Raw genomic sequence first — 27,311 nt, 5'->3', positions numbered from 1 at the left:
ACAGCTTGCGCAGCTGCATTCTGGACCAACTGTAGTCTATTGCGCATTGCAATAATCTAAATGTGAGGTAATAAGGCATGAGTGACCACGAGAAGACCCTTCTGATCCAAGTAGGGCTGCAATCTGTGCACTAGGCGAACCTGTTCAAAAGTCCCCCTAGCTACAGCTGTCAGATATTGGTCTAATCTTAGCTGTGAGTCTAAGAGGACACCCTAATCCCCCCCCCCCCCCGAACCAAAGATGGACAGTTGACATAATCTTTCAGAGGCAGTACCCACAGCCACTCGGTCTTGTCAGGGTTAAGTCTGAGCCTGTTAATTACCATCCAGACCCTCACAGCCTCCAGGCACTGACACATCATATCCACTGCTTCACTGAACTGACATGAAGAGGAGATATATAACTGGATGTCATCAACATACTTATTAATTAATTAATTAATTAATTAATTACTTTATATTTATTAATTAGATTTGTATGCCGCCCCTCTCCGAAGACTTGGGGCAGCTCAGAACAACAATAAAACAGTATACAATAAACAAATCTAATATTTAAAAAATATCTAAAAACTCATTATAATTTTTTTTTTAAACATACAGCACAAGCATACCATACATAAACTATATAGGCCAGGGGGAGATGTCTCAGTTCCCCCATGCCTGACGGCAGAGGTGGGTTTTAAGAAATTTGCAAAAGGCAAGGAGGGTGGGGGCAATCCTAATCACTGGGGGGAAGCTGGTTCCAGACGGTTGGGGTCGCCACAGAGAAGGTCCTTCCCCTGGGTCCCGCCAGACGACATTGTTTAGTTGATGGGACCTGGAGAAGGCCAACTCTGTGGGATCTAACCTGTCGCTGGGATTCGTGCGGCAGAAGGCGGCCTCGGAGATATTCTGGTCTCATGCCATAAAGGGCTTTATAGGTCATAATCAACACTTTGAATTGTGACTGGAAACTGATCGGCAACCAATGCAGACTGCGGAGTGTTGGTGTTACGTGGGCATACCTAGGGAAGCCCATGATTGCTCTTGCAGCTGCATTTTGAATGTTTTGAAGTTTCTGAACACTCTTCAAAGGTAACCCCATGTAGAGAGTGTTGCAGTAGTCGAGCCTCAAGGTGATGAGAGCATGAGTGACTGGGAGCAGTGAGTCCCGGTCCATATAGGGCTGCAACTGGTACACCAGGCGAACCTGGGCAAAAGTCCCCCTCGCCACAGCTGAAAGATGGTTCTCTAGTGTGAGCTGTGGATCGAGGAGGACGCCCAAGTTGCGGACCCTCTCTGAGGGGGTCAATAGTCCCCCCCCAGGGTGATGGACGGACAGATGGAATTGTCCTTGGGAGGCAAAACCCACAGCCACTCCATCTTATCAGGGTTGAGTTTGAGTCTGTTGACACCCATCCAGACCCCAACAGCCTCCAGGCACCGGCACATCACTTCCACTGCTTCGTTGACTGGACATGGGGTGGAGATGTAAAGCTGGGTATCATCAGGATACTGATGATACCTCACCCCATGCCCCTGGATGATCTCACCCAGCGGTTTCATGCAGATATTAAATAACAGGGGGGAGAGGACCGACCCCTGAGGCACCCCACAAGGGAGAAGCCTAGAGGTCGACCTCTGACCCCCCACTAACACCGACTGCGACCGACCGGAGAGGTAGGAGGAGAACCACTGAAGAACAGTGCTCCCACTCCCAACCCCTCCAGCCGGCGCAGAAAGATACCATGGTCGATGGTAACGAAAGCCGCTGAGAGGTCAAGAAGCACCAGAACAGAAGATAAACCCCTTTCCCAGGCCTGCCAGAGATCATCCATCAACGCGACCAAAGCAGTTTCAGTGCTGTAGCCGGGCCTGAATACTGACTGCTGAGGGCCTAGATAATCGGCTTCTTCCAAGGACAGCTGGAGCTGGAGCCCCACCACCTTCTCAACAACCTTCCCCATAAAGGGAAGGTTGGAGACTGGACGATAGTTGTTGAGAATGGCTGGGTCCAGGGAAGGCTTCTTTTTTTATTTTGGAAAAGTTTCTTTATTGTTTTTGAAAATATTTCTCACATGTTTCGTTTGGGTTTTACAAATCTTATTTCATTTCATTTCAATTATCTTTTGTATATATCATTCATTTCCCTATCTCTTCTATAAAATTGTATACATTCCAATATAAATACCATAAGTAGAACACATTTTTAACATAGAAGAAAAGAAAGAAAATGCTTGTACTTTGTTTCTATTAATATTATAAGGTATTTGTTATTCTTTCTATATATACTGATACTTTGCATTGTTACATTTTTAGTTTTTCTTTAGAATCCATTTGTGTCATTTGTACCATGTTCGTTTTAATTCTTTTCTTTTAATTCCCTTAACTGAGTTTGTAATTTCATCCATCTCTACACATCTATATATTTTGTCAATAATTAAACTCTCCGATGGGGTCTGTTCATTTTTCCACATTTGCACTAGCGACATTCTAGCTGCAGTATTTATGTGAGTCATAAGAAAAAGTGTTTGCTTAGAATAGTGTCTTTTCCAAATTCCTAGAAGCATACCTTCTGGAGTGTATTCTATCTCCTCGTTAGTGATTTCTATGCGCCATCTGTGAACTGTTTTCCATATTTTTTGAATTTTGGGGCAGGACCACTACATGTGAAAAAAGGAACCTTTTTGTTTTTTACATTTCCAGCAGGTGTCTTGTAAAGTTGGGTAAATCTTCGCTAGCCTCGATGGGGGCATATACCATCTGTAAATAAGTTTATAGAAATTTTCCTTGTATGCTGCTGACAGTGTGATTTTGGATATTGTGTTCCATGTTCTCTCCCAGTCCGCTAGGTGTATATCATATTGGACATTTTTGGCCAAGGCTGTCATGGGGTTTTTGACTATGTCTTTTATTCTTTCTTGTTCAAGGAGTAGCTGGTAAATTTTAGTGATCTGTGTGTTCTCCTGCCCTATCAAAATTTTATCTAGGATTTTGGTGGAAGTTTCAATGCCAGGTGCTTGTTTATCTTTGTTGTATCTGGATTTTATTTGTGCATAGGTCCACCAATCTATCTTGTAATTTTGTGATTCTAACTCTTGTTCAGTTTTTAAATCCCCGTTTGGGTGTAAAATATCTGCATAGTTTAGGGTCTTGGTTGGGTCTATCAAATTTGGATAAATAATAGCTTCCATAGAAACATAGAAACATAGAAGACTGACGGCAGAAAAAGACCTCATGATCCATCTAGTCTGCCCTTATAGTATTTTTGTATTTTATCTTAGGATGGATATATGTTTATCTCAGGCATGTTTAAATTCAGTTACTGTGGATTTACCAACCACGTCTGCTGGAAGTTTGTTCCAAGGATCTACTACTCTTTCAGTAAAATAATATTTTCTCATGTTGCTTTTGATCTTTCCCCCAACTAACTTCAGATTGTGTCCCCTTGTTCTTGTGTTCACTTTCCTATTAAAAACACTTCCCTCCTGGACCTTATTTAACCCTTTAACATATTTAAATGTTTCAATCATGTCCTCCTTTTCCTTCTGTCCTCCAGACTATACAGATTGAGTTCATTAAGTCTTTCCTGATATGTTTTATGCTTAAGACCTTCCACCATTCTTGTAGCCCATCTTTGGACCCGTTCAATTTTGTCAATATCCTTTTGTAGGTGAGGTCTCCAGAACTGAACACAGTATTCCAAATATGGTCTCACCAGCACTCTATATAGCGGGATCATAATCTCCCTCTTCCTGCTTGTTTGTTATACCTCTAGCTATGCAGCCAAGCATCCTACTTGCTTTCCCTACCACCTGACTGCACTGTTCATCCATTTTGAGACTGTCAGAAATCACTACCCCTAAATCCTTCTCTTCTGAAGTTTTTGCTAACACAGAACTGCCAATACAATACTCAGATTGAGGATTCTTTTTGCCCAAGTGCATTATTTTACATTTGGAAACATTAAACTGCAATTTCCATTGCCTTGACCATTTATCTAGTAAAGCTAAATCATTTACCATATTACAGACGCCTCCAGGAATATCAACCCTATTGCACACTTTAGAGTCATCGGCAAATAGGCAAACCTTCTCTACCAAACCTTCCCCTATGTCACTCACAAACATATTAAAAAGAATAGGACCCAGAGCAGACCCTTGTGGCACACCGCTTGTAGCCTGTCTCTGCTCAGAATACTCGCCATTAACAATAACTCTCTGATGTCTACGCTTCAGCCAGCTGCAAATCCATTGAACTATCCAGGGATTAAGTCCAATCTTCACTAATTTATCTATCAGCTCTTTATGTGGAACCCCTATCAAAGGCTTTCCATGGTGGATAACCATCTGGGAATTTTGGTGTAATGTTTCTTTTGGATTTCGTACCAAGTTTTTAATAGGGATTTTCTGATCAGGTGTTTATTAAAGGTCGTTTGTATTTTCCTTTCATCTTTTCAGAGATGGGCATGCCAGCCTGTCTATAGGTCATGGCCTTCCAGTATCAATATTCTTTTGTTGGAAAGATTAATCCATTCTTTTATCCATACTAAACTAGCAGCATTATAATATAATTTTAAATCTGGGAGCCCGAGGCCTCCTCTACTTTTACTGTCTTGGAGATATGAGAATTTGATTCTGGGTTTTTTGTTTTGCCAAATGAATCTTTATCTCCCTAAAAAAATTTTGTTCTGTTTTGGGCAGTTTGGAAAAGATAAAGAAATTTTGGGAGAATATTCATTTTTATTACCGCAATTCTGCCTAGCATTGATAATTGTAAATCCTTCCACTTTTCCAATTTTTTTTTTGTTTCATGTACTAGTTTCTCGTAGTTGTCCTTCTTAAGGGATATAATTTTGTTGGATATTGTTAGTCCCAAACATTTAGTCTTTTTTGTGGTTTTGAGATTTGTAGCATCCTCCAGTTTCTTGATCTGCCCTAAAGTCATATTTTTTGTCATGAGCATTGTCTTTTGCTTATTAATTTTTAATCCTGAAAATTCACCAAATCTTTCTATTTCTTTAATTAGCTCGGGGCCTGAATTTATAGGGTCTTCCAGGAAAAAGACTACGTTATCAGCATATGCCTGCAGTTTATATGTTTCCTTTTTTATTTTAATTCCTTTTATTTCTTTATTGTTTTGTATTTTGTTTAATAGTAATTCTTGTGTTAATATAAATAGAAGAGGTGACATTGGGCAACCCTGATGTACTCCTTTTTCTATAGGAATTATATTTGTCATATCACTATTTATTATTGCCCTAGCCGATTGGAGAGTATATATATTCCAAATGATGTTTTCAAATTTATTGCCTAGTTTTAATTCTCTAATTAATTCTGATAGGTATTGCCAACTGACATTATCAAATGCTTTCTGCACATCCAGGAAGGCAAGGGTTACGTGCCTTCCTGGATGCGCTTCACAATACTCCAAGGTGTCCAGTATCGTCCTTGTACAATTTAAGATTTGTCTAAATGGTAAGAAACCGTTTTGATCCGTGTTAATAATTTTATTTTTATTTTTTTTGTTCTTTCTGCTAGTATCGACATGAAGATCTTATAGTCTGCGTTCAACAATGATATTGGTCTATAATTCTGTATTTCTTGTTTATCTAATCCTTCTTTCAATATCATTGTTATGTATGACTCTCTCCATGAATCTGGGACTTTTGCCTGTTCTAATATTTCGTTGTATATTTCCAATAGGATGGGTTCAAATGTTTCCTTGTTCCTTTTATAAAATTCTCCTGGGAAGCCATCCAGGCCTGGGGATTTGTTACTTTTTTGTTTTTTGTTTTTTGTTGAATTTCTTGTAAGGTTATTTTGTTGTTTAACATTTGTTTATCGAGATCATCTATTTGTAGTGTATTGTTCTCTAGTATATATTTTGTTATTATCGGGGTTTCTATTACTTCTTCCTTATATAAATTTTTATAGTAATCCTGTATTATTTCTTTTTTCTGTTGTTCGGTATGCTGGACTGTTCCATTTTTGTCTAATAGTTGATAAATCAGTTTATCACTTTTTGCTTTTTTGATCTTTTGGGAGAGTCATCTGCCTGGTTTATTGGCTGTTTCAAAGTAATTTTGTTTTGTTTGTTTTATATTTCTAATTCATTCTTGTTGATCAATAGAATTTATTTTGTATTTGGCTTCCCTCCAAAGTTTTAAAATCTCACTCTTTGTTGGGTCTTGTTGGAGGTTCTTTTCTAAGTTAGTAATTTTATTTATATAGTGGTTGTATTCCTCCTTCTCTTCTTTTTTTTTTTTTGGCTGTGTATGCTATTGTTAATCCTCTGGTATATGCTTTTAGAGTATCCCAGAGTATTTGTGTTGAAGTAGGTTGTTTTTTATTTTCCACCAGGAATAATTTTATTTCTTTATTAATCATCTCTATGTAATTTTCATCTTGAAGTAGATTTGTGTTTAGCGACCATCTTCTGTATTCTTTCTTTTCTCCCTGCCATATGATCTTTAATGGGTTATGGTCAGCCCACGTGTTTGGCTCTATCTCAACTGATTTTATTTTTTTGTACATTCCTTTGTTTAACCATGCCACATCTATTCTAGAAAAGGAGTTGTGTGGCGCTGAGAAAAAAGTGAATTGTTTTTCTTTTGGGTGTGTTAGTCTCCAGATATCTGTAAGATCTAGTTCCTCTGTCATTTTATTAAATGTAATAGGTAGGGTGGCCCTTTTTATTTTACTCTTATTTCCTGCCTTGTGATCTATATTTGGATCCACAATCCCATTGTAGTAGCCTATTATACAGATGTTTCCAGGGTTAATTTGAAGTAAAATTTCGTGTAGTTTTTTGTAAAATTGTTTCAATTTTTGGTTTGGGGCATAAATATTAACCATTTGTACTTTCTCACCTTTAATTTCAATTTCGGTCATTATATATCTTCCTTTTGAATCTGTTTTTATTTCTTTTGGTTTTAATTCTTTTTTCACCTAGGTGGTCACCCCTCTTTTTTTAAAATTTTCATCTAATGATGTATAAAGTTCTCCCAACTTGGAATATTCCAGACAGGGAAGGCTTCTTGAGGAGGGGATGCACAAGTGCCTCCTTGTAGGGAGCCAGAAAGGACCCCCTCCCCAAAGAAGCATTGACAATCTCCTGGACCCAGTAAGCAGGTTGCGGAACTCACAGCTCCAATGGCCTTGTCCACTTCATCAGGTGTCACCAGTTCAAACTCTTCCCAGACAGATGGACAAGTACGGGCCCCAGTCACCTCGACTGATTCATTGTCAGTTGACTCTGTCATCCAATCGGAGTCGAGGTCCGCCTGGATCCGAGCGACTTTATCAGTGAAAAATGTGTTAAAATCCTCAGCACTACTCTGCAACGGCTCCCCAACTCCCCCCTGGTTAAGAAGGAAGCGGGTCACCCTAAACAGAGTGGCTGGGCGAGATTCCGCTGATACAATCAAGGCGGCATGATACGTGCATCTTACCGCCTTGAGCACCACTTTGTAAGTCTTAATATGAGCTCTTACAAGTATTCGATCGGATTCGGACTTACTCTTCCTCCATCGCTTCTCTAGACGTCTCTTCTGGCGTTTCAACTCCCGGAGCTCCTCATTGAACCATGGAGCTCTACGGGGTCTAGTGTCGCGGAGAGGTCACAACAGCGCAATCCGGTCAAGAGCCTCCACTGCAGCCTTGTTCCAGGTCTCAGCACGGGACTCTGCCAAACTGTGGACGAGTGCATCTGGAATAACCCCAAGTGCCCTCTGAAAGCCCTCTGGGTCCATCAGGTGTCTGGGGTGGAACCACCTAGTCGGTTCCACCTCCCTGCGAGGAAGGATTGGAGCCAGGAAGTCAAGCCACAATAGAAAATGGTCTGACCATGACAAAGGCAACACTTCTAAGCCCCTTAGTTTCAGACCATTACTCAGTTGCTCAGAGAGGAATACCATGTCGGGTGCATGCCCCCCCTTGTGAGTCAGACCCTGTACTACTAGAGTCAGGTCCATGGCTGTCATGGTGGCCATGAACTCCTGCGCTAGCCCAGAGGTTTTGCCGAGCGACGGTAGGTTAAAGTCCCCCAAGACAATAAGTCTGGGGAACCCCGCCAGCCCGGCTACCTCCTCGAACAGCACAGGCAGGGCTGTTGACACATAGCTAGGAGGCAGGTATGTGAGCAACAAGTATATTGCTGATACTTCACCCTGGGTCGTCAGATGATCTCACTCAATGATTTCATGTAGATGTTAAATAGGAGAGGAGGACCAAACTCTGAGGCATCACACAGAGGAGGAGCCTGGGGGTTGACCTCTGTCCTCCTACCAACACCGACTGTGACTGGCCAGAGAGGTAGGAGACATGGGATGAGGTGTTATCAGTACGCTGATGATATCCAGCTATACATCTCCACCCCATGCCAATTCAGTGAAGCGGTGGATGTAAGGATCTGGCTGGGGGCCAACAGGCACAAGCTCAACCCAGACAACACCAAGGGGCTGTGGGCATTTCCTCCCATGGACTCCTCGATCTGTCCATCCATTGTTCAGTGGGGGACATTAACTCCCTAAAATAGAGTCCACAACTTGAGTGTCCTGGACCCACAGCTGAGTTTTGACCACCATCTTTTGGCTGGGGCCAGGGGGACCTTTGCCCAGGTTCACTTGGTTTACCCGTTGCAGCCCTATTTGGACCAGGAGACTCTGCGCACATTTGCTCAGGCCCTCATCATCTACTGTCTTGATTATTGCAACACGCTCCACACTGGACTACTCTTGAAAAGTGTTCAGAGACTGCAAATAGTCCAGAAAACAGCCACGAGAGCTGTCATGGGTATGCATCAGTGTGCCCGTATAACACCTATGCTCTGTGAGTGCACTGACTTCCTATTAGTCTCCGGGCACAATTCAAAGTGTTGGTTATTACCTATAAAGCCCTACATGGCTCAGGGCCAGGCTATTTACAGGACCATCTCTTGCCACATACATCCCAGAGACCATTAAGAGCACACAGAGTTGGCCTCCTCCGGGTCCCATCGACGAAGCAATGCAGGTTGGTGGGACCACAGCTCTATGGAACCAACTATCCCCTGACATCTGTACTGCTCCCACCCTACTGGCCTTCCCTAAGGCCACAAAGACCTGGCTTTGCTGGCAGGCCATGAACTAAAAACTGAGAAGGCCACACTGCATGAATGGTATGTATGTATGGGACTATGACTGCTTTATAATTAATGGGTTTCTTTCTAATACAGGGTTTTATAGTTTAAGATTATATTTGACTTCTTTTTATTGTTTTGTATCTATTTGTATTTCTATTTATATTATTATTGTAAGCTGCCCTGAGTCCTTCAGGATTGGGTGGCATAGAAGTTGAATAAATAAAATAAATAAAAATAAATAACCACTGTATCACAGTGCCTCCCACTCCCAACTCCCTTAGTCGTCACAGAAGAATAACATGGTCAATGGTATTGAAAGAAGCTGAGAGGATAAGTAGCACCAAGATAGAGGAATAACCTCCACCTTGGGCTCGCCAAAGATCATCCATCAGAGTGACCAAACAGGTTCTGTGCTATAGCCAGCTCTGAAGCCCAATTGAAAAGGGTCTAGATAATCCGTTTCATCCAATGACCATAGGTACTGGAATGCTACCACTTTCTCAGCAGGAAATCATCCCAACGTGGCAAGGAAGAAGCTTCTAAACCCCCATTTAAACTAAACAGAGGGGACAAAGAATTATTGATACAGAACATTTCCATCGCCAGCAATCTAAAATTAATAGGGTTATCATGCAACATAGATGTGTGTGAGAGTAAGTTTATCAGCCCTGCTCTCAAGCAAAACCAAGTATTTCATAGTGAGTTGATGTGAACTAATCAAACAGGTGGCAAGAAAATAGAGGCAGGCAGGCACAACACAGATTATGTAGATGGTAAACACAGGGTCAATCAAAATGGACTCAAATGTCTATACACCAATGCACAGAGTATGAGGAATAAACAGGATGAATTAAAAATTCAAGTAAATGAGGGAAGAACCGTTGTACTCACCTGAACGGTCTTCTCCAGGTCCTGGAAGGAGAGTCCAGCATGGGGTTTAGCTCAAGTCTTATTGGTAGGGACTGAGTTATAAATTAATATAATTATCATATTAATTAGGTACCGCCCCCTTTGCTGCCCCTGTACCTCAGTTTTAAAAAACGAATGCAAGTAAGAACGAAATTTCATTTAATAACCAACCATAACCATTAACTTAAGTAACATTGCCCATGGTTCAATGGGAGGGTTTGGACTCTCCTTCCAGGACCTGGAGAAGACCGTTCAGGTGAGTACAACGGTTCTTCTCCCATGTCTCTGGAAGGAGAGTCCAGCATGGGATATACCCAAGTTCCAGAGTTCTAGGGAGGGATATCATTGAATCATGCCCTAGTCTCACACACTTGCTGCAAAACTCTCCTCCCAAAGGCAGCCTCCGCCGAAGCAAATGTGTCCAGTTTATAATGCCGTATAAAGGTGGTAGGAGAAGCCCACGTGGCCGCCCTACAAATGTCCTCTATCGATGCCTGTGTGGCCCATGCCGCTGAGGTAGCGGCACTACGAGTTGAATGGGCCGTGATTCCACTAGGTAATGTCCGGGAGTCTGCTTTGTATGCTTCTGTTATACAAAGCTTTAACCACTGGCTGATGGTCTGCGAAGACACCTTGAGGCCCAATCTATGTTGACCAAAGGAAACAAATAGAGCCTCAGTCTTGCGGAAAGGAGCAGTGCGTCTAATATATAGTTTTAGAGCTCTGCGCATATCCACCTTATGCCACTTAAGCTCTAGCGGATGTGACCCATGCACACAGAAGTCCGGCAGAACAAGTTCTTGAGTCCGGTGAAAATGAGTGTTGACCTTTGGTATGAACGTTGGGTCCAAACGGAGGACCACCGTATTAGGATGAAAAGTACAAAGGTCCGGCCTTACTGACAAGGCCGATAGTTCCGACACCCGTCGTGCCGACGTAATGGCCACCAAGAACGCCGTCTTAAGGGATAACATCCTTAAAGATACCGTCCTCAGCGGCTCGAATGGAGGCGCTGTGAGCGCTTGTAGTACTATGGTAAGGTCCCAAGAAGGGAAACGTCGTATCGGTGGAGGATGCCTATTGGCAGCCCCTTTCAAAAAATCCCTGATTAAGGCATGGTGAGATAACGAACCACCATTTTCCGGTCGAATAATCGTCGCCAAAGCCGCCACCTGCCTTTTCAAGGTGTTGGGAGCCAGCCCTTTCTCCAGACCGGATTGTAAGAATTCCAATACCACGACCACACTAGCATCCTGCGGCTGCTGATGCCTAGCTACACAAAAGCTGGCGAATGCGGCCCAAGTAGCCTGGTAAATTCTAGTTGTTGAAGGCCTCCTGGCCGACTGGATTGTAGTGATGACATTCTCAGGAATATGCCAGGTTCTCAATCTGTCCCCCTCAATCGCCAGGCGGTCAGGTGGAACCACTGTGGCTCCGGATGAAATATCGCTCCCTGAGTGAGGGTGACTTGGTCGTCCGGAATCCTCCATGGTCGGCCAATTGAGAGTCCCATTAGGTCGGCAAACCAAGCCCTCCGCGGCCAGTGCGGTGCAATCAGGATGACCTCCGCCCGTTCCACTATGATCTTCTCTATCACCTTGGGAATAAGTGGTGTTGGTGGGAAGGCGTATAACAGTTCCTTGGGCCACGGAAGATGTAAGGCATTGGTTCCCTCTGCTCCCCTCGCGGGAAACCTGGAATAAAACCGGGGAAGCTGGGTATTGTACGGAGTCGCAAACAAGTCTATTGTCGGGTTGCCAAACCTTTCGGTCACCTGCTGGAACAACTGTGGAGTCAGACTCCACTCCCCTGGGTCCACTGTTTGTCGACTGAGCCAATCCGCTTGAGTATTGGCCTCCCCCGCAATGTGTTCTGAATGGAGAGATGCCAGGTGGACCTTCGCCCAGCCGAACAGGAGTCGAGTTTCCTCCATCAGCCTGAGAGATCTGGTCCCACCTTGGTGGTTGAGATGCACTCTGGTTGCGACATTGTCCGTACGAATCAACACATGCTTCCCTTGAAGAAGGGGTGTGAAGGCTAGCAATGCTAGACGAACCGCTTTCAGCTCCAGGAAGTTGATATTCGTGGGAGTTAAGTCCTGTGGAAGCCACAACCCCTGGGTTACGTGATGGTCCACATGTGCTCCCCAACCCAGGAGGCTGGCATCCGTGGTTACAATGACGTGATGTAAATGGCCAAAGGGACACCCTTGATGTATCGCCCGGGACTGCCACCATTTCAGTGAATCTCGCAGGCGTCTTCCTACCGCAATCAACCTGTGTGTATGGCTCACACGCCGCCTCTGGTACGGAAGCAAAGTCCATTGTAGCGTGCGAAAATGATACCGTGCCCAGGGAATAATGTCCACGCAAGACACTAGTGTCCCCAACACCTTGGATAAAAGGGCCAGCGTTACCATACGTTGATGCTGCAACTTGTTTACTAGGACTTGAACGTTGCGCCGTCGTTCCAACGACAGGTAAACTTCCATGGTGATGGTGTCTATCACCGCGCCGAGATGAGTAATATTGGTGGTGGGTGAAAGTTGACTCTTTCCCACGTTTATTGTAAAGCCATGTTCTTGTAGCAGTGCTAGCGTGGCTCCTAGATCTCGTCGTGCGGTCGCTAGATCCCTGGACAGTAAGAGGATATCGTCCAAGTAAGCGATTAATCTTATTGATCGGGACCGTAAGGAGGCAATCAGCGAGTCCAGGAGCTTGGTAAAGGTACGCGGGGCGGAACTTAGGCCAAAGGGCATCGCCCGGTACTGGTAGTGTTGCCCCTGGACATAAAACCGGAGGTATTTTCGGTGTCCCGGATGGATGGGGACGTGCAAATACGCCTCCTTCAGGTCGATGGATGCCATGAGATCTCGTGGTCTGATTGACGCGAGAATGGTGCGAAGGGAGGCCATTTTGAACCTGCGGTATAACACGTATCTGTTTAGGTGCTTCAGGTTCAAAATTAGCCTGCAACCTCCCGATGTCTTGGGTACTATGAAGACCCTGGAGTAGAACCCCATGCCCTCCATGTGGGCTGGCACCTTCTCGATGGCGTGGATGTCCATAAGGTGAACGATCTCTTGTTCCAGCAATGCCCGTTTGGTAGCCTCGGTGGGCACTGGACAGGATACAAAATGGGTTGGTGGGAGGGATAAGAATTCGAGGCGGAGCCCTCGGGTTACAGTGTCCAAGACCCAAGCGTCGGAGGTTCTGGTCGTCCAGGCGGTACAAAACCTTTGGAGTTTTCCCCCCAAAGGGACCTGCCCTGTGGAGTCACTTGGCTCCACGAAAACCTCGCTGGTTGGAACCTCGAAAGGGCCGTTTTGACTGCTGATATCCTCTGCCTCGACCTTGGAAGTAAGTCCTATCGTTCCGGTACGAATAGGACTGACCATATTGACCTTGGGAATAAGGTCTGGAAGCCTGAGTATTTCCGGAAGCTGGGTCCCATCGAAATGGCTGCCGGCGTCGGTACGGGGTGCTATTTCGATCCTGGCGTCTAGAGGATCTGGTGAGGACCTTCCTCTTGTCCTTATCCTCCACCAGGACGGCCTCCAATACCTCCCCAAATAACTTCGTGCCTTCGAAAGGGGCAGATGACAGGCGCCACTTCGACTTGGCATCCGCTTGCCAATGCCGGAGCCAAAGCAGTCGCCGAGAAGAAATCGTAGAGGCCATGCCCCTTGCGGCAAACTTTGCCGCGTGCAATGTAGCATCCGCCGAGAACTCGGCCGCCGCCAGGAGCTTGTTGAGGTCTTGTTTAAGACGAGGATCTTCAGGTCCCATCCGAGCCTGAACCTCCTGGATCCACATGATGGATGCCCTGTTAAAGATGGATGCTGTTGACGCAGCCCGTAGGGCCCATGCTGCCATCTGATGGGCCTTCTTCAGGAGAGTCTCAGCCCGTCTCTCATCCGGCTTGAGGCTATCCGCCGTCTCGGAGGGAAAGGCGGCATTGGACACCAGCGTGGCTACCGGTTTGTCCACTGGCGGAAACTGCAACAGACTCTCTAGCTCGTTGTCGAATGTGTAGAAACGACGCTCTATATTGGAGGGGCCTTGTGCCGCTGCTGGGTGCTGCCAGGTGCGCTTGATGTTCTCCAAGAATATCTCCATTGCAGGGACCGTATCTGACTCCCTGGGCTGCTCCTTACACAGAGAAGCAGAAGTTCTAAGACCATCCCCTGTATCCGGGGGTGCCACTGCACCTGGCACATCCAAGGTCTGCTTTACCTTATGCAAGAGTAGCGTATATAGTGCTGGCTTAAACAGCCCCGCCGGGGCTGGCATTTCTGGAAAGGCATACTCCTCATCAGACAGTTCATTGTTCCCATGATCACTGTCCTCCTCCAGCAGCCCAGCAGCTTCAGCAAGCGAATCCATCCCAGGTGGGGGCGGTGGCGCAGACCAAAGGTCCCTGGGATGGTATGACTGTGGTATCGGAGGTGTCACATGTTGGGCCCCAACCGCCATTCCCTGCGCATAACATTGGCAATCATGTCCTGCAGGTATGGTGGGAAGGCCTGCCAGACATCAGTTTGGGATCTAAGCCCTGCAGCTGTTGGCGTGAACGTTGCTGTTGGAGCACAAGCCTGTGTCCCTGCAGAAACCCCATATCCATGATGGCTGGCTGAAGCAGGCCTATCCGGCCTAGCGAGAGGTGAAGGTGGAGGAGGGCCTGGCAAGGCCTGGCGGTCAGGAGACCAATCCCTCTCACTGGCAGAGCCCATAACCCCCAAGGGCAATCCAGGGGATGCTGTCCTGGAAGGGGGAAGAGGCTGGAATGGGGGTATGGCCAGAATCCCTGAAGCAGGAGAAGCTAAGGCAGCCTCCAGCCTTTGTTCTAAGGCCTTGATCTTCCTTTCAGCCTCCTTAATTGAAGCTGAAGACTGAGAAGACTTAGCTTTAGTCTTGCCTGACACCTTGTCTTTATTCTTTGCAGACACAGAAGTGGGGTGAGATTGCTCCTCCCCACGAATGCTCGATTGCTCAGCCATTCTTGTATAATGCAAAATGGGGCAGCGTTTTACTCACAAATCTATTTTTCACAGTTAAACAGCAACGAAACGGTAGCTGAAGCAGCTCTCCTCACACTCGAGGCTGTGGCTGCCTTACAGTTTTTTTATCCGGCCGAGGGCAATGACGTCACGTCACGTGACCAGCCCAGCACCAATCAGGGGAGTTACCAGGCAGAACTAAGCCACAACGGCTCCTGGCGCGCCGCCAAGCTTGCAAACGACAACGCCGGTCTTTCGCGCTCTTTTGCAAGCGAAAATGGCGGGCGCGACTTTTCCCTGCTCGGCTCCAGCCGTTTTCATAGCCGGTGAAGTGGGGAAGGTAAGGGAGCTCTCCCTGCGGTGTCGTTGCCTGCAACCTTCCCTGCTCGCCTATTTTCGGTGCTTGGAAGGCGCTCTGGGGATCAGCAGGCAGGCGGCCGATTTAATTTCTCATTCTTTAAATTATTGTATTTTATACCCCACTTGTCCGGCGCTTTGCCGCCCTCGTCAATGGGGGGGGGCGGACCCCCCCCCCCCGAGGTGTAGGGCTAGGTTTGACCTCGGGGGACAGGGACCTGAAGCCCATCCTCTCCTCTTCAGGGCAGTACTCGCTAGGAGAAGAGGCCCCATAAGGAGACCGAAGGGGGTGCTGCCCGCGGAGGGCAGAGACCCCAAATCTTCTGCTACCTGTGTAAATAGAAAACAACAACATTAATCAGGAATAAACAAATAAATTAACAGTTTATTAAATCATTATAGTTACTACTCTCCCTCAGGAGTAAAAAACTCAGAGTCCCTTCCTTGACTGAGTTTTTTAAAACTGAGGTACAGGGGCAGCAAAGGGGGCGGTACCTAATTAATATGATAATTATATTAATTTATAACTCAGTCCCTACCAATAAGACTTGAGCTAAACCCCATGCTGGACTCTCCTTCCAGAGACATGGGAGAAGATATGATATTGGTGGATGACACTAACAAATGGAATATCTAGCTAGAGGAATTAAAATTATTTAAAAGAAATAGACCAAATAAAAGAGGAGGTGGAGTTGCACTATATATAAGAAATAACTACACCTCTATAGAAATAGAGCACAACAATAATGAAAATTATCTTAAATACATTTGGGTCAACATTAAAAGGGGGGAATGACATTGTCATAGGTCTATATTATAAGCCACCCAACCAACCAACCAAACAAACAAACAAACAGAGGAAGTAGCTGTCAGTTAACTAAGATATGTAGGAAGCACATCACAATAGTACTGGGAGATTTAACTACCTTGACATGAACTATGAACCAAATGGAAGAGCCAACAGGTTCCTAATTAACCCATGAGACAACTTTGTTAGCCAAAAAGAAGGGAAGGGAATAAGGAGATTAGCCATATTGGACTTAATTCTCACTAACAGAGATGATGTTGTTGAAGCTACAGAAACCTTGAGGGAAAGTGATCATGCAATATTGGAATTCAACATTATGAAACACAAGCACCAGAACAAAGTCAAACTAGGGTATTGGACTTGAAGAGAGCTAATTTAAATAAACTTAGAGAGAGCTTGGGAAGGATTCCATGGGTGAGAATCCTCAAGGGGAAAACAACTCAAGAAGCTTGGGAAATTTTGAAAAGTGAGATTATAAAAGCATAATGTAGTACAATACCAATGAAAAAGAAAAATAATAGGTCTCCAAAGAAACCAGCATGACTGCATAAAAACACTTTGACAAATTGAAAGACAAAAAAGACAAGTATAAAAAGTGGAAAGAGATGGAAATAGCCCAAGGCTGTAAAGATGAAGTGAGGAAAGCTAAGGCTCACAATGAACAAAGGCTTGCGACAAAAGTAAAAAGTAACAAAATAGGCTTCTTCCAACAAATTAAAAACAAGAAAAAAGTCAAGGAAACAAGTGGTCCATTGTAGGGAGAAAGTGGCAAGAAGATGACCAGCAACAGGGAGAAAGCAGAGCTACTTAACTTATTTTTTTGCATCTGTCTTTATACAAGGGGGAAAAGAAACAGTCTAACCTATCAAAAACAGCATCAAAGAAAACAGATTAGGAACACAAGTTAAAATAGGGAAGAAAATGTTAAGCGAAGACCTGTCCATTGTAGCAAGTTCAAATCACCAGGACTTGATGGAGTACACCCCAAGTGTCAAGCCACTGCAGAATTTGGTGATAAATTAATGGCTTGGCACACTATCTATAGAAGGCCTGACGTTTATGGAAACTTGGGAGGGGTGATTTTCATGAGGGAGAAAATGCAGCCCCAAAGCATTATTTTGAGTGGTTCAAGGCCAATTCTATGCCCACCACCTGGGCGGAAGCAGAAGGAGGAATTGGCATGCTGGCACAACTTGAGTGGGCAACATGACAGATTTGTAGGTGGGGACAAGTGTTGTGAACTTTCAACTGGGTGGGAAACTCAGATCTCAGTGTAGATGCCAGAATGGCTCAGGAAATAAATTGGAATTTTAAGGAATACTTTGACTTGGACTGATTTAGTTTGGATGCTGCCAGGAACCTTGACATTTAACCTGAATTCTCATCCAGCTACCCTGAGCTCATGCCACTGGTTGAGGAACTGAGCCCAATATCCAATGGTGTGAAAACTCAGGAAAAGAAAAAAAAAGGAAGAGTGGGAGCAAGCTGCTGGGAAATCAAAAGAGGATGACTTAGCTGGGAGATCCCAGGTCCTCTATGATCCACTCCAGGAATTCACAGCTATGAGATTCACAGAAAAGAGTGTGATTCAGAAGGAAGCTCCTTGACACCTTTCTCAGCTAGAGCAGACCTCCCAAGGTGTAGTCAGGAGTCTGAGTTCTCCTCCCAGGGGGAGGGATGCTGGGTTGCTCTCGGCTCAGGAATAGAGACAGCAAAAAACTATTCTCACAATAATAATTTGTTAGATTTGTATGCTGCCCCTTCCAAAGTTCTTTTTCCCAGAGAGGCACCAAGGCCCCCTGTCAAGTGGAGACATCTCACCTGTTCTTTCCACACAATGACAATGGAGTCCTAGGGAGCCTCTCCACTGGGGTGAAGCCTACTTGTACAACCTAATGCCCCTCTCTAAAGCCATCCTATCAACCTGGCCATTGGCAGTTGGGAAGGGAGAGTACCACCAGCAGTCCCCCCCCCCCCAGGGCTGGGAGCTACACCACCATGGTAAGCCCCACCAGGATGGACTTTCTTCCCTGGAATGGGGTGGGCACAGAGCCAGTGGACCCGGGAAACACCCTGTAATCAAACATTGCATCATGGATTGGGGAGCACAACAGACCCCTGTGATGTCAGAACTGGGCACGCCTGCCCCTCCGCAAGCAGCTGGGCCCCTCCCTGTAGATGGGACCGCATGGGGCCTAGGTCAACAGAAGCAGCAGGGAGGGGGTCAAGTTGAAGCCCTCCCAGTAGGCTGTTGCCCAACCAGCCACCCCTGGGGGGCCGTCCACCCCAGGCCCAGGAGGCTGCATCTCAGTTCTGCACCATGCTCGATGGTGACCCAAAGAAGCTGTTCTATTTCCTTTATCAAGTGTGGGCCTATATTGATGAATATCAGACAGCGAGGCAGCTGATTGACAAGATAACCAAGGGTATGAGTGAGGGAGAAGAAGCAGAATGGGTGGCCAAACTCCATGATGAAATGGCCCCCGAGCTAGATGACACAGACAACTTCATCCAGTTGATGAGGGTCAGATTCCATGATGAGGACCAGTAGGTAGATGCCTAGGAACAGATCCAAAAGTTGAAGCAAGCAAGCACTCAGTGAAGGAAGTTTAGAAGAGTGGCTGGGAAGGTATGGGACTGGTCCAAATGGCTCTTGGTACACACATTCCACTGAATGAGAAATTGAAAGGCATATGAGATCAGGGAAGTACTGTGCCAAGTCCAAGATTGGTATTCTCTAGACTGAGTGATCAAAAGCTGAAAGAAACCCCCCCATCGACCAGCCTCAGAAAGCAGTTGGGTCATAGGATTCCACCTAAGACCGCAACAACCCTGCGGTTTGAGTCAACGAGGGGTGTAAAGTGCTATTGGTGTCGTCAGGCTGGCCACCATGCCACCAAGTGACTGGCACCATCACCTATCCCTCAGCTGAAGGTCAGGCTATTTCCCTCTTCCAGGAAGAGGGGTCCAAGACCATCGGAATCTGGCACTGCATCGGAAGAGCACTCTTCCACTCTGGACGATGATGAGACCTTGCCTGCGGAAGAAGTGGCAACCTCTTGGAATGAAGGGGGAAGCAATGAAAAAGACCTGCTGGTGGGTGAAGCAGTTCACTCATTCCTCATAAAGACAAAGATTAAAGTGCCTGAAATGGGGAAGAGGTGGAGGTAGATGCCATAATAGATATGGGTTGCTTGTGATGCCTAATCAGTAAGGTAGTGATGGAAAAGCTGGTGATTCATACCAGGACCATAGCAAGTTCCATCCAGTTACAAACAGCTGGATGGATTGCTAATTGGGGGAGTCCTGGCCATTCTCCTCATAGAGCCCTTAGAGTTAAGAATGGGGCAAAATTGCTAAAGTCTTCGTTTCATAATAGCCCCCAAGATGTTGGATGGGGAAATCTTATCTGAGCAACTAAATCTTATCTGAGTAACTACTTCCTTCTGGCTTCTGGATTGACTATCAAGGAGCACTGGAAATGGAAATGATGTGGCCATGACTGGCTGGACAATGTGGTACACCGAAGCAGCCAGCAGCAGCAGCAGCAATAGCAGCAGCATATTGGTGCTAAAGTGGGCACAATTTCCCCAAATTTCAGTCCCAGAGAAGTGATGGGTCCCAGAATAGTATAAATTAGCCTGTTTGAGGTATCTTAATTCAAAAAATTGTGGCATTTTATGGCACCTTTTCTCCCAATTGAAGGCTATAAAGAGACATGAGAGTTTTAGCAGTATGTAGATAGAAGGAATTAACTGTATGTTGGAGAAAGGAAATAAGCTTATTACTTTAAGATGACAGGTTCTTTTATATCTGGGATTATGTGTGACTTAAACTGGCCATATATACATCACATTCACTAGGTCCAATCTCCTTTCAATATTCAATTTTGATATCAATGGCATTTAAACACAGCCTGTCGACAATTTATGTAATTATGAGCTTCAGAGAATATTATATTATTTTATTGTATTATTATTTTATTGTATTGTATTAAATATCAACTGCCTGAGCTTTGCATACAGGGAATAAATGAGTTTTATGGAGAGGCTATTCCATTACTAAGTGTGGCTAAAGGTTGAGCATTTGAGACAAGTAAATGAACAAATTAGAAAAAGAACATTTAAAATGAACTGTGCAACTCTTTTTAGCAGAAGGAACACTTTTGTCAAAATCCTACAGCAAAAGAGTTACTGGGTGTAACTTAAAATAATACCTTGTTTTGTTTAAGGGCTCCCTTCTCCTTCATGTGAGGACAGTCCTTTCCTGTAACAATTGCTTTTATATCTGCCACAGGCACTGTATCAGATAAGGGGGAAAAAATGAATGTAAGAAGAAAAGCAAAATGAAAGTAGTGTTAAAAATGACATCCCTAATACCAGGTGAGATCTCTGGTGTGTGAAAGAAATCAAAGAGGTAATCAGGAATTAATGAATTTTACTGTCAAATGTACTGATAAAACTATCAATATTCATTTTTGTTTTCCAGAATCTGTGGAAGTGAATCTGTTCAACTTGGCTCATTAATCAACCTTGTTGGTTTCTGGGAAGCTTTTTCCCTAGTAAGTAGAATATTAACATAAATGTTACTTCTTCTTTGTCCCTGAACTTAGTCCTTATACAATATATATTTATACATATTTGTGTTATTTTATATTCTGATTTATTTCTTATCTTTACCGTAGTAATTGTAATAATAATAATTGTTTTTAATAAAGGATACTTAGGTTAAAGACATGTATTTTTTCTAAAGAAACAAATATTAATTAACAGAATGAAGTTGTCCAAACATTTTATCTAAAGTGATGTAAATAATGAATTTGTTTTTTTAACAATTATTTTCTAAAGTGACATGCAAAAAAAAGACTGTTAAAATATTACACAATAATAATTATTATTATTATTATTACTGTGTAATATTTTAACAGTCTTTTTTTTGCATGTCACTTTAGAAAATAATTGTTAAAAAAACAAATTCATTATTTACATCACTTTAGATAAAATGTTTGGACAACTTCATTCTGTTAATTAATATTTGTTTCTTTAGAAAAAATACATGTTTTTAACCTAAGTATCCTTTATTAAAAACAATGTATATAATGTAGTCAAAAATAATATCACCATACAGTTAATTGTATTTATTTTACTTATTTATTCAATTTACGTAGCTGCTCATCTCACTATTATTGTAGATGCTTGCACTAACAATATAAAAACACAAAATTCATAATATAAAATAAAAACAAATACAATAGCTCCCATATACAATCTAACCTATTATTCATAAATCATGCAACCATTTGAGCAGGTGGCAGGGTGAAAGGCTAAATATGCCTCTTTGCTTTGGAACAGAAATCAGTTTCTGCTGCCATTAGTTATTTTGCACATCAGGAATAAACCTCTCAAACCTCTTGATGTGGTACTGGTAGATCACCCACACTCTGTATTACTTTCTGGCAAATTAAAGAGAAGCAAAAGAGATTTTGGAGATGAGATCAGCCTTACAGAAGATATATAAAATTAATCTTTTGTTATGACAAGAAAGAAAAAAATGGAATATACATTTCCATTGTCAGTAAAGCATTATCAACAATATATTTCAAAATCAAAGGACATAATCATAGAACTGTTCAACTGTTCTTAGCATACTACTATGGTGATAGTTTGTTTTATTTAGAAAAATATCACTGTCAGTACATTCCTCCTTGCATAAACACACAAATAGTGAGCTTATGTATGTACTGATGATAAATATCAGCAATAAAACATTAGACTTAAGCACACAAAAATAACATCACATTAATATTATTCAATATTTCTAACTTTTCCTATTCCTGTAGGGAATAGGCTATCCCTAAATCCAATTTTACTTTTCTTTTAAACTGTGATCTAGAAATTCCATGGTAAGCTGGACATTTCTTTTTTAATAGGAGACTGGAGAATGCCAATAGCTTTCTTTCACCAACACATGTCCCTGCCACCTGAGCACATAGCTTGTGATTTAGTTTTACCTGGAGTTCTGCCTGTAGTCCCTGTATTCTCTATATAGAATAAAGGGTGGAGGCAAATCTAGCTTTTGCTTATGTATCTGGGAGAAAGTAGTTCAGTGGCTTTGTCAGGCATAGTAGCTGGGAGAGGGCTACTCTCAAACTGTTTGTAAATAATTGGATAATGGTATTTTGAAGATGATGCATTTCTCCTACATTACATAACAGCTTTTTCAAATCCAGACATGTATTAGAAATCTAAGTACTTTAAGAAAAAAAATAGTTGTACTTGGTATTTTTTAAAAAAATATGAACATCAGTTCAGCCATTAATGAGTCATAATGGTTTTAAAATCTTTTCCAGATTCATTGTAGTGTGCATTTTTAGCGCCATTCTTAATGGCAGTAACATTATATTCTGGTCTTATGCATTGCAGAGAAAGCATTGCCACTTCTGATAAAATGGTGTAGCACTCAAATTATTAGGAGTATCAAAAGTAGTAGAAAAAATATATCAGAAGAGTATTGGGGGAAAGGAAATAAATGTGCTATATTTATGAAAATACATTAGGGAACTGGAAGCTAAAACATATGAAGAATGGTTGCAGGAACTAGGTACCGTATTTTTCAGTGTATAAGATGCACCTTTTTACCTCAAAAAGGTGCTTTAAAAATTGGGTGTGTCTTATACACCAAATCTTGCCAAGGCCTCCTGGCAGCGCCCGGTGGGAAGCCGGCGGCTCAACCCCGGGGATGAGCGGGAGCCTGCCTTTCCATGGCGGCGGCATTGGCAGCACTCTGGAGCCTGAACGACCAGGACCTGCCACTCCCACCATGGAAAAGCAGCCAAAGAGGAAGTCTGGCAAGTGTTGGAGGGAGGGCCCGCTAAGGTTCCCAAGCGCCACAGCTGCCGCTCCTGCCATGGAAAGGCAGCAAACGGGAAAATAAGCCTGTCCCCCACAGCTGCCTTTCCAAGGCGGCAGCGGTGGCACTCGGGAGACTGAACGAGCCCATTTCCCAGGTCCTGCCTCTCCCACCATGGAAAGGCAGCCAAGGAGGAAAGTCTGGCAAGTCCTGGAGGGTGGGTTCGTTCAGGCCTCCTAAGTGCCGCCACCGCCGCTCCTGCCATGGAAAGGCAGCAAAGGCAGCAAAGCATAAGCCTGTCTCCCGCAGCTGCCTTTCCATCCGGCAGCAGTTGTGGCAGCACTTAGGAGACTGAACGAGCCCATATTACAGGACCTGCCAGAGAAGAAAACAAGGGAACTTCATGCTGCCATAGAGAAAAGCGCAAAGCCCGCACTGTTCCAAGCACTTCTGATCTGAAGCCAGCCGGTTTTCTCACCCGAGTGGCTCAACCAAAACAGTGGATCGTCGTGGGAATGGAAAGAGGCAAATAGATAAGAATAGATGTTTATCTTTTCTTTGGAAAAGCATCCTGTGAAACATTAAAACATATTAAGAACATATATTGTTTTATATTTTTCTCCATTTTAGTGAGATGTAGTAGCAATTCATATTTTGATTTTTTATGAGTGAAATAAGATGTTCCAATTTTTCATGTTTATGTTTGGAAAGCACAGTAGCGCTACCCTCCCAAATGCATTTATTTACCTCGATCCAAATTATTCAACTAGAATGGCTCCTTATGCTATATCACTTTTTTTAAATTTCTAAATAATAAACTCCCTAATTCTTCACCCCATTCTCCCAGTTTTCTCAGAGCATTCAGTTATCTCAAGAAGTTTGTAACCTGACTGTAGCTGCATCATAATATTCTAAATTTCAATATAAAATGCCATATGTGATTTTTAAAAAGTAAAAATTGTATGATATCAGTCACTTACATTTTTCCTGTAATGAATCATGTGGAACTTCTCCTTGGGGACTTTCTTCCAAATCTCCATAATGCAAAACTTTATGGTTCAGAGAGAGTCGACAATACCAAAATTTGTCTGATAAATACAGGAAATTGTTAATGTGTATTATAACAATCAAGACAACACCACCTTGAATGAAACAAACCTTATTACATTATAAGAAATAAGAATTATCAATAAATATTTATGGAACATCAAAGCTCCAGCTCACATGAATTTTCTTATTACCTGATCTTCTATCAGTACATTTTCTTTAAAAATGATTGTATTTATATATTGACAGAGATATACTATATACCTACTCATTACCCTTTTAAAATGAAGATAGCAAGGACTTATCTTTCTAAAACATCTTTATTTAATAAACAGCATATATAATATGGATCTGTCCAAAATGCTGTTTGCTGTACCTAAGCTTAATTGTTTGTCCTTTTCACTTAAAAGAAGGTCAGATAACAGTGATGTAAACTTCAGGAGTTGTCAAATATTGAGAAGGAAGCAAATAGTTTAACAAAAGAGGGGGAATTATTTGATATTGTTTGAATATTTTCTACGATTGTGTCATGCTTCATCCTTGTTGTAATGTTGCAATCAAAATATCAGTATTTTACTTAATTATATTTACTTAGAGTTTAAGTAAAGCCTTGTAGGAAGTAATTACCATTCCCTCTCTTAGAAAAATGAAATATTCTAGGAAATATTAAAAAGGCAGAATATTATACCCTCCTGGATGAAAAAAAGAAGAAACATGCCCCCATCTTTGTTAATAGCCTCAGAAAGACAAAATTTAAAGACCATCTCTGTCGGCAGGCTTGGGGCCATTGAAACCTGACAACTTGCTCTGCTCAATGAATGAATGCTGGATGTATGTTGTGTCAATCTGTTTATTTAGTTTTGACTGTGGGTTTTTACTGTTTTTATGTAGATTTCTAACATGTTGTAAGCCAACCTGAGTCTTAGGAGAAAGGCGGCATAGAAATCAATCAATCAATCAATCAAGATTGATTGAACAAACAAACAAACAAACAAACAAACAAACAAACTACATCTTATCTATAACCCAAAAGACCTTCACCTCCAGGCTCGGATATTTCTTCCAACAATTTGGCACACAAAGATGGGACTCCAAGCTTACTTAACCAATGGACTTGGCCCAGGTATGCCTCCCTTGCTGGCATAGACCCCATTGAGTCTGTGGGTGGATTTTTCTTGGGTCATGGCCATATGAAACTAGGTTTTAAAGGGGTTTTGAGTTTTGAGCTCAAAGACTGCTTGGAAAGAAGGTCTGAATTTTAATTTTAAAGCATGGGAAAGCATAGGAAATGTGTGCATGCCTTTGTGTGTGTGTGTGTGTGTTTGTTTGAGTGGCTTGACCCCTAGACAGCAGCTTGATGTCACTTCTCTGTTTGGCCTACAGCTGCACCCCTGCCTGTTGCTAGCTCCTCCAAGCCATGACCGACAGAATAGGGAAAGTGGGGGAGAGGCTCAGAGTGTGAAGCTTTCTATATATAAGAGGGAAAGCCGAGCAGGCTGTGATTGAAGGATAGGAAGGACATTTTTTGCCGTTATAGTTTTTGTCTTGTGAAAATGAAACCCAAAAACAAAGCCTAGTTCTAAAAGTGCCAAGGGGGTAGAAGAGGTGCCAGTATTACTGCACAAGCAGAGGTCCTCCCAGATCCAGAAGGGGTCTGAAAACCTTGAGCAGGAAGAACCAGTACTATTGACAGCTGGAGGTCTTCCTGGATCAAGAAACAGTTCAAAAACTGTGGGCTGGAGTTTCCAAAAGGAAGGGATGCCAGTACTCTGTAAGGGAATCAGTGTCTCCTCAGACACTTTTTTGTCTGAAAACGATAGGCTGAAGTTTTTTCCATTTTTGTTTGGACCTGATTAAACCAAAGTGAGCTCCACATCAGAGAGGCAACATAGGAAGCTGCAGTTCAAATGGGACCCCCTTGGAGACTTGCTTGAGGCATGGGGCGAGCAGCAGATGCCCATCCTAGCTGGAATAAAAAAACCAAAAAAGCAGGAAATATAAGCAAGAAAAGAGCTTTGCTGAGGAATGTCATAGGAAGACAGATTTCGCCAGAATGTAATACTTTTGACTTCCACACTTTGAAAGGAACTTTGGCTAAATAAAGGTACTTAAAGAAAGAGGGAAGTATATAAATGGGTGAGGGAGATGCATTAGGAATATTATTTCATATAGCATTTATAAACCAGTATAGTCATCATTATATCTTTAGGTAATCATAAGTACTAATTCTTTCTTTCAAGCAAACCTTGCATCGTTACTTCCCCTTTTACAACTAAAGCAAAGCTTGCATTGTTACTTCTTTCTACACCTCACTAACCTTTGAAAAACCTCTCACACTGTAACACGCAAAAGAAGAATGTCACAAGACCAAGAATGCCAGATTAGATTAGATTTATTGGATTTATATGCCGCCCCTCTCCGCAAACTCGGTGTCAGATACATTTTTAGCCTGACTGTTTGAACCTCTATGTTCTTGTTTACATAATTTGTACTTGCTATGATTTGCACTTATGCTTTTCCTGTATAAGGACATAACTTCATCTGTAAGTTGCTAATGGCAGGTGGATAACATGCCATGGTCATCCAAGAATCACTTGTGATATAATAATCCTACTAAGATGTAAGAGGTTGTTCAGATTTCCCTTTTTATTGTACTGAACCTGATGCATCAATAAATCTATGTTACTCCATCTTTTTGTAGTCTTCATTCTCTAAACTGATTCAGCTGCAACATGTGGCTCTTACAGGGAATCAAAAGGGACCTGAGGCCCTCTGGGGATCCTCTTAAGTGTCGTTCAACACCATCGGATATCTTTATCTGAAGATCTTCCCATCAGCACAAGGATGCCAACACTGCGGTTGATACCCCAAGAACTACAACTGACAGGGCCGCTGATAGACGGGTATTACTGGGACTGCTGTCCCGGGCCCGGGCAAATTGGAAAATTGGGGGGCCCCGGGCCCCGGCGCCCGCCAAAACCTCCCCAACCCCGAAGAGAGCCGCGCCTTTCGGCCTCCGGAAGTGCTGGGCGGGGGGACGCCTCCACCGCGCAGGTTTAGGAGGCGGAGCGGCGCCGGAGGAGCGTTAGCGGCTCAGAGCCTTTCCTGGAGCGCTCCGGACGCCCCTCTCGACGGCCCGGCTGCCAACCCGGGCGGAGGCGCGGTTAGGGAAGGTGCCGCCCTTCCCGCGCAGCGCAATGCCAAGGCGAAAGCGCTGCCCGTCCGACACCTCCGTCCGACG

General features: G+C 43.4%; 1 protein-coding gene across 4 annotated transcripts in view; it reads right to left on the bottom strand.

The window, feature by feature from the left end:
* Positions 1-27,311, bottom strand: part of ELMO1 (engulfment and cell motility 1) — a 606,322-nt gene that overhangs the window by 44,315 nt on the left and 534,696 nt on the right. For all 4 annotated transcript variants that reach the window (XM_070726295.1, XM_070726294.1, XM_070726296.1 and 1 more), the window contains 2 exons: positions 24,004-24,111; positions 20,391-20,473 (listed from right to left, as the gene is read on the bottom strand). In XM_070726295.1, coding sequence (XP_070582396.1) covers positions 20,391-20,473; positions 24,004-24,111 — 191 coding nt within the window. The remainder of the gene's footprint in view (positions 1-20,390; positions 20,474-24,003; positions 24,112-27,311) is intronic.

Source organism: Erythrolamprus reginae, chromosome Z, assembly GCF_031021105.1.
Source record: "Erythrolamprus reginae isolate rEryReg1 chromosome Z, rEryReg1.hap1, whole genome shotgun sequence".
Taxonomy (NCBI): Eukaryota; Metazoa; Chordata; class Lepidosauria; order Squamata; family Dipsadidae; genus Erythrolamprus; species Erythrolamprus reginae.
Note: the sequence above shows the minus strand (reverse complement) of the source record. Positions and strands in the feature narration are given on the sequence as shown.